The sequence below is a fragment of the Cnephaeus nilssonii genome (assembly GCF_951640355.1).
Source record: "Cnephaeus nilssonii genome assembly, chromosome: 1".
Lineage (NCBI taxonomy): Eukaryota > Metazoa > Chordata > Mammalia > Chiroptera > Vespertilionidae > Cnephaeus > Cnephaeus nilssonii.
In genome coordinates, this window is record NC_137072.1 from 88,593,488 (window position 1) to 88,605,229 (window position 11,742).

The window sequence follows — 11,742 nt, forward strand, 5'->3', positions numbered from 1 at the left end:
AAAAAAAAAGTCCTATCCCTCTCTTATATTCTTGAATTTTAAAAAAATACACCAAAAACTGGTGAGTAGTAATTAAGGGCTTAGGCCATGTTTCTATTCTATTAAAGAAAAATTCCCACATATAACTGGAAATAAGATTAGAAGCATTAGAAGAATGGTAGAGTGAAACTTTTGATTATGTATGTAAATATAAAAGAAATCTTCCTACTAATAAGCCTTTTCTCTCCCCAGATATTAAACTAACCATGAAGAAAAATATTATCAATACACAGCATTCTTTCATAAACATTCCCAATGTGATTGTCCCAGATATGGAAAAGAAAATAAGAAGGATGGAAAATGGAGCATGCAGGTAACTCCATTCATTTTTCCATGTATTTTTAATGGAGCTCTTAAATTTCAATTTAACTTAAAAAAAATTTTTTAATCCTTATGAGAGAGAGAGAGAGAGAGAGAGAGAGAGAGAGAGACATCAATCGGTTGCCTCCAGTACATGCCCTAACTGGGGATGGAACCCTCAACCTTTTTGGTGTGTGGGACCATGCTCCAGCCAACTGAGCCACCCGGCCGTGGCTCAATTTAACTTTTAATTTGTAACCTTGAAATTTATAGTTTATTTAATGTAGTAAATTTATTTAAACTTTGAAACAGCATAACTTGTACAACAAATAAACATAGACATTATTGTGCTCATTTAGAAGCCCCTATGCCAAATATTTTCCTAGTCACTGGCAACATTTCAATTCTAAAGGGATAACATTGCCATGTTGTGAAAAAATACAGAGTGTGAAATACTAGCACATTTTTAAAGTATAATTTAATGCAGTTACTCTATTTCTATAAATGAAGAGAACATGTATACATGTAGTTAAATATATTTTTACTGGAAGGAATCCTATATAATAAAAGCCTAATATGCTAAGTGTCCCGTCATCCAGTCGCCCGTTCAACCAATCAAAGTCTAATATGTTAATGATATGCTAAGGCCACTCAACCACTCACTATGACCTGCACTGACCACCAGGGGGCAGACAGTCAACTGGTCGACCAGTTGCTATGACATGCACTGATCACCAGGGGACAGATGCTCCAACCGGTAGGTTAGCTTGCTGCTGGGGTCCCACCAATTGGGATTGAGTGAGACAGGCCTGACACACCCTGGAGCCCTCCCGTGGTCCCTCCCTGGCCGGCCAACCTCCCACATCCCTCCCTGGCCCCAATCGTGCACCAGTGTGGTCCCTTGGCCTGGCCTGTGCCCTCTCACAATCTGGGACCCCTCAGGGGATATCAGAGAGCCGGTTTTGGCCCGATCCCGCAGGCCAGGCAGAGGGACCCCTACTGATGCACACATTTGTGCACTGGGCCTTTAGGATTTTTGTAAGTTAGTCCATATCCCTGTATATGACCTAGAAAGTATTTTCTTAATTACATGTATCTCACTAAATTGTGGTTACAATTCTACGTATTCTGTACAGTTCTCATTTCACTCTAATTAAAAGTTGCTGTGTGTGTTAGTTTGAGAGGGAAGGAAAAGAGGTAAGGGTCCCCCTAATGAGAACTGGCATTCCTCCATATCAGTTTAGAGTAAGCATGCCAAACTCAAAGGCTCACATGGGCCAAATAAACAAGGTTTAAGTTCATGTGGGTCGCAAAAAAACAAAAGCTTCAATTTTCATAGAAACATAGGTTTATTTCAATAGAGACATGCTGAATACAAAGGGCTGAAATAAATTAGTAATCATTAACATAAAATAATAGAACATTTTAATAAAATTTAATATTTTTTCTTGGACATTAACTTACCAGACACTGAATAACTGCACAAATTAATAAGCACAACACAAATAAACCTATTTTTCTTGTTCTCCGAAAGCAAACTATTTCCTGTTGCACACACCAAACAAGTCAGTCCAAGACTAATGACGTGGCAATCGGCTCTAAAATATTCGCTGCTGGTATTAGTGGAGAGAAATGGTGCACCTGCATGTAAGGCGTGTAAGGGAAACAAATGCAATATGATCACGTATAGTAATCAGTCATTAGCGAATGTTGTAGTTCGTTATTAATAATTATGTATAACAGGATATTGTAAAAATTAAGTTACAAAATTTTCACTAAAACATTTCTTACATACCGTTATATTGGCTGGGCCGCAAAAATATTCCTTGTGGGCTGTGAGCAGCCTGTAGGCCACGAGTTTGACATGCTTGGTTTAGAGCATTGATCTAATTCATCCCTCCCTCCCATTGGACTGTAGCTCCTTTTCTGACTATGATGACAGTGCCTCTATATTTGAAGACTCCGAGAGTGAAAACCCCTGTGCAAGGGATTCCTTCAGAAATAGTTCACGCAGGAAGGGAGGAGCATCACAGAGGTGAGCAATCTGATCTACCTCCCCATACTGGTTTTTAAACCATTGTTTAGATGGAAAAAGATCTCCTTTGAGTGGACTTGGCAAATGGTCCTGCTCCCTCATCACTATGCAGGACCTCAGGAGGAACTCGCTACTTCTTTTCTTGGGAGACTGCTACTGCCTGATGATTATTCATGTCCACGGGGCTCCAAGTCATACTCTTGCTGATCATTTTCCCTGAGACACATGTCTGTCTCTTAAGAAGCCTCATGCCCCAGTCCCCTCTGATTTCCTCCTTCTCTCTGATCCTTCTTCTAGGGCCTTGAAGTAGTTTAGCTCTGTTTGTCTTCATATGGAAGTGTTTTAAACTTGGCTGTCATTTTTTTTTAATATTTATTTTTATTGATTTCAGAGAGGAAGGGAGAGGGATAGAGAGATAGAAACATCAATGATGAGAATCATTGATTGGCTGCCTGAACGCCCCCTACTGGGAATCAAGCCTGCAACCCAGGCATGTGCCCTTGTGAACCTGGGACCTTTCAGTCCACAGGCTGACGCTCTACCCATTGAGCCAAACCAGCTAGGGCTTGGCTGTCATTTTTTAAAATCCCATTTGACTTTCCTTTCAGGGAAGTAGAGCACTGGAGTGAGTAGCTAGAAGAGCAAAGCTTAAAATCCTTCATAGGGAATAAGCAATCATGGAAACTTCAAACATGCTACTCTGAGGGGGTGGAAGCTGTGTGTGGTGGTGTGGGTCAGGGGTTGCCGTCCTATGGAACATAGTCACTCTTTATTTGCTGTTTGTCCCTCCTTTTTTTCCTTCTCTCCTATTTCTCTTTTCACTGACTACCTCCAGTTTTTCCACTTTTTTCATTTGCCTTTCTTTCCTTTCCTAGCTTCCTAAGTGTAAGTCTCAGGTCTCTTGCTGGGAGTTAGCGGCATCCAGTTGGCTCAGTGGAGACCAATAAGGATATTACTTCTCGGTGTGAGCCTTGATCAACAGGCATTTACTAATCATTTTGGTTCATGGCATGATATTTGGTAGCTCATGCTTCATGGAGGCTCTATATTTTCAAAACTTGTCTAGATAATCTTTAGTGATAAGTAGAAACTGAAAAAAAAGTTGTTCTTCGAGACTGTGTGCTTACCATAGACATTATATGGATGGTGACTACTATGATTTCACTGTACTTCTTCATTCCCTAGGGAACAGTACCTGCCTGGTGTCATCGCACTTTTCAATGTTAACAACAGCAGCAATAAGGAGCAGTAAGTACATTTACAATAGAAAACTAAAGCTTGTTTGTAGAGAAAAACCAGTGAAAAGGTAGGGATATAGCTGAACCTGTTATGGGGCAGATATTAGGCAAACTCTACCTAACACAATGACATTGATATTCTGTTGCTTTATTGTTTGTTTATGTACTTCTGAAAAATGTAGCTACCCATATTAAAAGTGGTGTGTATGTATGTATGCATGTGAGCATTTCAATACTGCAAATTACTATTATGGGCCCCATCTCTTTTTGAAGGGTAAGCATTGCCACTAGTCTCTGTTCTCTCTAGATCCTGGCATCCCTCTTGCTCTTGGGGGCTCAGTTCTGTACCAGCATCTCCTATTATCAGCTCTGGCCTACAGAAGACAGTACCCCTGAACTTCTCAGTGATGCTGGTGCCCTCTCACCAGCACGTTTTGGTTCATTTTTGTATTCTCTGAGTCTTCTTAGGGGACATGAGCAACTGGTGGGCTATCTCCCTCATGTAGCATACCCATTTTAGCATACCACTCCCTGAGCCTTTTTGATACCTTCTTCTACCATCTGGCCTGGCATTTTGTCATTTCTATTTCACTTGGCGTGAGCCCTCACCTTTTCTGAGCTTCCAAGTGCCATCTGAGCAGCATGTGAGCACCATCTTTCAGGATCGATGCTAGGGTGTTCACAGTAGCGAGTCCCCATAGAGACAAATTCTCCCCTTTTCAACTTTATGTTCTGTTCCCATTTGACGGGATGACCTTAGATACCAAGCCTCACTTGTGAATTTTATCTCCTATTTCTCCTCAATAGCAGCTTTCCCCTTCTGGTCATTTGTACCCAGATGAAATTTATTTGTACATTTGTACCTAAAATTTTCCTCCCTTTAACATCCTCCCTCTTCTCAACTTTTCCAACTCTTGCTCATACTTTGAGGCCTAGGTTTAGACCTCCCTCCCTTTAACAGCCTTCTCTGCTAATCCTTGTGGTAGCGAGGTGCCTGTTCTTTCATGTGCCAACAGTAAATCTTACCAGGACATTTGGAGCCAACAATGGCAGCCTGCTGAGACCTTGGGTCTGGCTGTCTGACTCCAGAATCCTTTTTCTGCTCATGGAGAAAACCAATCCTAGAAGGAGGCCTCTAATCACATAATTTCTACTCAGGAAGAAATTGTATATAAAAAAAAAAATCTCAAATTTAGTGAATGATTCTAAGAATTAGGATTCCACTATGTTACCACAGAGCTTTTTGACTACTCATAAAATAATTGCTTCAGGCAGAATTAATGCTCTACAAAAATTGATGGTATTTTTCTTGAAATTCTCAAAGCTCTTATTTAAGGGTATAAGTAATATCAAGAATCCTGAATTTGAAAGAATTTTTAAAATATATATTGAAACTTTGAAAGTACATTCTTTTAGGGGCTATTGTTTCTTAAATTTCTCTCCTTGGGTTTATGCCTTTACCCAGCTCCATCTTTTTCAGTTTTCCACATTCACCTACTCAGGAATTATTCTTTGTTTGCCTTGTTACCTGGACGCATGTACATTTTAGTAGAACTCTCCATTAGGAGACCAGATTTCTGGCTTCAAAACACAGGGGCAGGTCTTTGAATACAAAGCTGAGAATTATTGCTCAGTGGAGAGAAAAATAAATCAGAATGGAAGTCAGAATGGAATTTGATTATGTGATGGAGATATTGTTTCTTCTCTAGAGAGCCAAAAGAAAAAAAGAAAAAGAAAAAAGAAAAGAAGAGGTAAGTTAGACTTCCACAATTTTCTGCCCATGACATTTTTTTTTTTTTTGCATTTTAATACTAACTAAATATCTCACTTTTTCAGCAAGCCAGATGATAAAAATGAAAATAAAAAGGACCCCGAGAAGAAAAAGAAAAAAGACAAAGACAAAGAGAAGAAAAAGAAAGAGGAAAAGAAAGAGGAAAAGAAAGACAAAGATAAGAAAGAAGAGTAAGTTTTTTTAATTCTCATTGAAATCAGGAATGCACTGGTGATGGGTTTTGGATCCAGGGGACATTTCCTGAAACTTTATAGTACAGAGGCCCTCTGTGAAGACTAAATAAATTGTTATTAAATGTAGTTTAACTTTTTTTCTTATTTTCTTAAAATTAACAACAGAAGCCTTATTCTTAGTTTTCTCATCAAGAATTTTCATTGTTATCATTAATTCCCTTCCCCAAACCCTGATAAAGATAAACTTACCACTGAGAGATAGTCAGGCTCCAAGGAGCATAGGATTCCTAGGATCTTACCATCAATTTAAAAAATTGAAATATAAATTCAATAATTTCATTAACATTTTTTTTGCATAATAAATACTATATGGGAAATACTCCAAAGTAAAGGAGTCTCCTTGCAAAAGCCATGCCTAATTTCAAAAGCAAAAACACCAGCCATTTGAACGATTCTTTTTAAAACAAACCTTTAAGAATTGGAATTGCACCATGATAAGGCTGAGTCGATACTGTTGTGATAATCTGGTTATTCTTTAACAGGAAAGGAGTAAAGGGAAGACTAGATAATGTAGGCATGACATTTATACAGCTTTGCTAGTTTAACGCTCTCCAAGTCTATTTCCCGCTGATCAATGGGGGAAGGGACTGGACAAAGGCAGTTTGGACATATGCCCACTAAGGTCTGAGTGACGTGGGAAGGTGCTTGTATGCCAGTCACACCTGGAAGTGAGGCAGTGCTCAGGGTAGGTGTAGCCTCTGTAAGGGTGAGAAACCTGACCACTTAAACTCCTAGACAAAGGCGCACACACTCTTGGCTCTTGGCTCTTGGCTCTTGGCTCTGGGCCCTCTTGGGGCTCCTGTTCCAGGGCGTGCACTCCCTGCATTTGCAGGAGTCTCAGTAATGTAAGACGCCATACAATGGACGAATGGACTTTAATTAACCTGATGCTGGACTGGACCCAGCTGCAACTTGGAATGAAAGCTCTGGACACTGACCTTGCTTTGGCTTTGCGGAACCCACAGCTGCCCCTCCTTCAGGACTGGCTTAAGGGAAATGGGACATTGGAAGCTGAGGAATATAACTCCACACAAAGTCTTCTACCGCACCTCATTCTCCCGTGGGAGCTTCTGAAAGTGCTCATTTCAGTGGCACCCCAAGAGCCCCACTCCCATGAGCAATGGAGGAATCCCGCTCCTGTACTCCTCTGGTAGCAGAGTGGTAGTTGCAAAGCTCTTTTGGCTTTTTATTAAAGGAAAAATTGTTTTCTAAACTTACTTAAAACACTTTTCCAGACAATGGTTCAATTATTTGTGCCTGTTGGAAAGTTGTTGAAGTTTGTATAAAGAAAAAAGTCCTTAAAAATATAGGCTTGATACTAAAAAAAAAAGTTTAAAAATTTTATTTGAACATATATTTTCTTCCTCCCTTCCTCTTGCCCACTCTTGCCTCCCTTAATCCTTTGTACATGCGTATGCATATGTACTTTTATTGGATTGTGTTATATTCTTCTTTCCTACAGATTAGAAAGAAGCCATGAATTCTCCCCTTACAGTGTAGTTCCTGGTTGTTTCATTACCTGGTAGGGAGCATGGCAAAGCCAGCATTCTCCCACCACCTATACCCTACCAAAGGGTTCTGTGAAATGTCCAGGTTTTGGCATAATCTATGCCATGATTCCTTCTTTGTGGCTGTAGAGATAGAAGTGTCTACAGCATCGCAGTAAAACAAGGACTTTAATTAAAGTGTAAAATATGGTTTAATGTAAGACTAGTAATGTAAGACTATTCTAGCCACCCTTCACTAACTAGTTTCTTATGACCAGTGCACTTATGCCAAGCTAGCCTTCCCACTGTAGAGTGAGCTTCTCCAGCTTCCTTCTCTTTCGTTAATTGTGGGGGATGGGCATAGTCGTATTTGACAGGTGAAACTGAAATGTTTTTGTTTCTTGGTAACTTTCCCCTGTGTCTGATTGCTGCTAGGGAGAAGAAAGAAGTCATGGTTATTGATCCCTCGGGAAACACATACTACAATTGGCTGTTTTGCATCACCTTACCCGTCATGTACAACTGGACTCTGATTATTGCAAGGTCTCTATATATTTTTGTGGATCTCAGCTCACTTCCAGTTTTCAAGTTAACTGACTTAACTGTTTGGCCTAGGGCTCTTCAGGACATACCTCTTTTCTTCATCACAGGTTGTAAAGAGACTCTATGTTGTTCTCAACGTGTTTTCCTAAGATCAGGACTAGATACTCTCCTTCACAATATACTTGGAAATCCAGTAGCAGGATGGAGGGATGAAGAGGATACTTTTAAATTTTGATTGCCCAATCATTTAATTAGAACTTTGGGGGAATTTTTTTTTTTCCTACGGGAAAAAATATTGCCAAGAGTAGAAAAAGATCAAGGATCTAGGTTGGTTTAGAACAAGGTGTGTTTCCCAAATGATTTCTATGGTTTCCTGTCTTTTAGCCAGTAAGCAGCTCAGCCATCCAGAACCAAGCATAATTTCTTGAAGCATCTGGGCACTGACAGTCAGTATGAACCTGGTTATTAATGTATATGACCCAATGTATTTGACTTTAGCCCTAGGTCGTTCATTCTTATTTGATGTTTTCATAAAGCTAACGAGTATAATGGCAAGAATGTTGAAATTCAGAAGTGTGAGAAAACTAATCCAACCACTCCAATTTGGGAAGAGATTTGGGAAAGCCATGGTTGATGCACTGGACTCTAAGGACCCCTCCTAGTCTTATACGTCTCATCATGAGAAAATTATACAAAGAGGACTTTTACTGAAATGGCTCCCATTTTATTTATATAATTTTTTTTTTACAGAGCATGTTTTGATGAGCTCCAGTCTGATTACCTAGTGTATTGGCTCGTTTTTGATTACTTGTCAGATGTAATCTATCTTCTCGATATGTTTGTACGAACCAGGACAGGTAAATATGTTCAGTTTGGGATATTTTGCAATTTCATGCTTTTGTATCTATAATATAATTTGAAATTTTTCAAATTAAAGCATTCTTCAAAATAACTCACAAAAACCTGTTTTAGAGAGAGAAAAAAGAAAAACACAGTTGAAAGCAAGAATACCGTATTCCCACCCACAGGCTTCGTTCGCTCCAACGGATTCAGAAGGGAAGTTTCTAGGCAACCTTTTGAATGTGATGGGTGGCTTTCCTCTGTTACCCTGTTCACTGGGTTTATGCCAGGTGAAAGGACTAGAGAGAGCAGAAATAGTCTGTCAGCCCTGTGGGGAAAGGGAGATTGCTACCTAACAGAGAGATTAAGGAGGCTGGGGGGGGGGGGGGGGGGGGGGGAAAGTGTCACTGTACCCAGCAGAGCTGTATTAGAAATCTTGTAAGAAACAGAACACACATCCTTAACTCAATTTTGTGACCCATGCTGAGACATATTGACCAGGGGGAAGAATCTAATAACTACCTACTTCAACTACTCTTGTTAAGTACCGTATTTTCCGGCGTATAAGACGACTTTTTAACCCAGGAAAATCTTCTGTACGCCCAGTCGTCTTATACGCCGGAAAATACGGTAGATATAAACTCATTGTTTCTACACTATTTCCACATGCAAATGGAACCAGTGAACACAGAGCGTTGCCGTTGTTGTGTCCTGTTTGTGGCTCGGATCGTCAGTATAGGAGGAAGAACAAATTGTTTTCCTAGTGAAGTGTATCAGAGTGCTGAGATGCTGGATTTACTTCACCAGCCCTGTGGTAGCAGTGTAGGAGAAGGGAGGACCCCACATGTCTAAGGAATGCTGATACCAAGGACACTTATGCTTCACGTTGAAGGAGCAAGGAAAGACTATTCACAATGGTACCCACGTTTCAAGGGTGGGGTTGGGGTTTTGTCAAGAGAGTAGCCTGAGGTATAAGCACAGTACTCAGGGGTCCAGGAAACTTTCCAAGAACACTGTTCATAAAAGCAGTGGCTTTGCCTGACTGGAGATACTGATCCACAGAGATTTGTATACATACATTGCATATAATTTCCCCCCTCTACACTTGCAAAGTTTTACTTTTTATTTCTACAAAATAGTATGTTCCATAGCTATATGTTGATTGGTACTCATATCTTACTACACTGCTAAAAACATATTTATTGAAAGTGAGTTCTTGTTTTGAGCTCAATGAAGTTTATTGAGAGTCACTTCAGAAAAATTCACAATAGCATAAAAAGAAAAAAACATTCAATTGATTTTTTTTTCTATTTTAGGTTACCTAGAGCAAGGACTGCTGGTGAAGGAAGAGCGTAAACTCATAGAGAAATATAAATCAAACTTACAATTTAAACTTGATGTTCTATCAGTGGTACCAACCGATCTGCTATATTTTAAGCTGGGGTGGAACTATCCAGAAATTAGATTAAACAGACTCTTAAGAATCTCTCGAATGTTTGAGTTCTTCCAAAGAACAGAAACAAGAACTAACTACCCAAACATCTTCAGGATTTCTAACCTTGTCATGTACATCGTCATCATTATCCACTGGAACGCGTGTGTGTACTACTCTATTTCCAAAGCTATTGGATTTGGAAATGATACATGGGTCTATCCTGATGTCAATGACCCTGAATTTGGCCGTTTGGCTAGAAAGTATGTCTATAGCCTTTACTGGTCTACACTGACTTTGACCACCATTGGTGAAACACCACCTCCTGTGAGGGATTCTGAGTATGTTTTCGTGGTGGTTGATTTCTTAATTGGAGTATTAATTTTTGCTACCATTGTTGGTAACATAGGTTCTATGATTTCCAACATGAATGCAGCCAGAGCAGAATTTCAAGCAAGAATTGATGCCATCAAGCAATACATGCATTTTCGAAATGTAAGCAAAGATATGGAAAAGAGAGTTATTAAATGGTTCGACTACCTGTGGACCAACAAAAAAACAGTGGATGAGAGAGAAGTTTTGAAGTATCTACCGGATAAACTCAGGGCAGAGATTGCCATCAGTGTCCACTTAGACACATTAAAAAAGGTGCGCATTTTTGCCGACTGTGAGGCTGGTCTGTTGGTGGAGTTGGTCTTGAAATTACAACCCCAAGTCTACAGCCCTGGAGATTACATTTGCAAGAAAGGCGATATCGGACGAGAGATGTACATCATCAAGGAAGGCAAGCTCGCTGTGGTGGCAGATGATGGAATCACTCAGTTTGTGGTATTGAGTGACGGCAGCTACTTTGGTGAGATCAGCATCCTTAACATTAAAGGCAGCAAAGCTGGCAACCGAAGAACGGCCAATATTAAAAGCATTGGCTACTCAGATCTGTTCTGCCTCTCAAAAGATGACCTCATGGAAGCTCTAACTGAGTACCCAGATGCCAAAGGTATGCTAGAAGAGAAGGGGAAGCAAATCTTGATGAAAGATGGTCTGCTGGATGTAAATATCGCGAATGCTGGACACGACCCCAAAGATCTTGAAGAGAAGGTCACCCGAATGGAAGGGTCAGTAGGCCTCCTGCAAACAAGGTTTGCTCGGATCCTGGCTGAGTATGAGTCCATGCAGCAGAAACTGAAGCAGAGACTAACCAAGGTGGAGAAATTTCTGAAACCACTTATTGAAACAGAGTTTTCAGCTATTGAAGGATCTGGAGTTGAAAGTGGGCCCACAGACTCCACACAGGACTGAAGAGCTGGCTATTAGCAAGAACACACCTCGTGATCCTTTCGGTCCTGTGACTAAGTGATGATTAAGTTGGAAGAAGAGAAAGGTCCAGCTGGGGAATTTTCCGTGAGGAAAATGTGCTTTTGGTGCAGGACACAAGGCCAACACACTTGCATGTAAGGTACTATGGTTAAAGAATCATTGTATTTTGGGATTTTCCACAATGGACAATGTGCGAAGATGTAACTGATTAACTTGTCAGTATCTACATCTTCTGATTTCCCCCCACATATGCTCCCTTCATGTAACAATATTTATAAAAGGTAACAAGTGTCCCTCACTTTCAGGCAATTTACATGGTTGAGGAGTAACTGGGAAGTACCATGTACATCATGTTCAGAATACTATTTAAAAAGAATTAGGATGCAATAAAGAAAAAAAAATTCTCAAACGATAGTGACTATTATTTATTTAATTATTTAGTAGGGAGTTTGGGATCTTGTAGAGCTTCAAGGTCATTTTAAGGAT

At 40.0% G+C, this 11,742-nt stretch overlaps 1 protein-coding gene across 1 annotated transcript; it reads left to right on the plus strand.

The window, feature by feature from the left end:
• Nucleotides 1-224: 224 nt before the first annotated feature.
• CNGA1 (cyclic nucleotide gated channel subunit alpha 1) lies at nt 225-11,238 on the plus strand (the record flags this gene model as incomplete). Its single annotated transcript, XM_079773756.1, has 8 exons — nt 225-352; nt 2,258-2,374; nt 3,560-3,622; nt 5,322-5,363; nt 5,449-5,574; nt 7,560-7,667; nt 8,418-8,524; nt 9,824-11,238. Exons 1-8 carry the CDS (start codon nt 246-248, stop codon nt 11,236-11,238), a joined length of 2,085 nt encoding a protein of 694 aa, XP_079629882.1. The 5' UTR covers nt 225-245.
• Nucleotides 11,239-11,742: the final 504 nt, after the last annotated feature.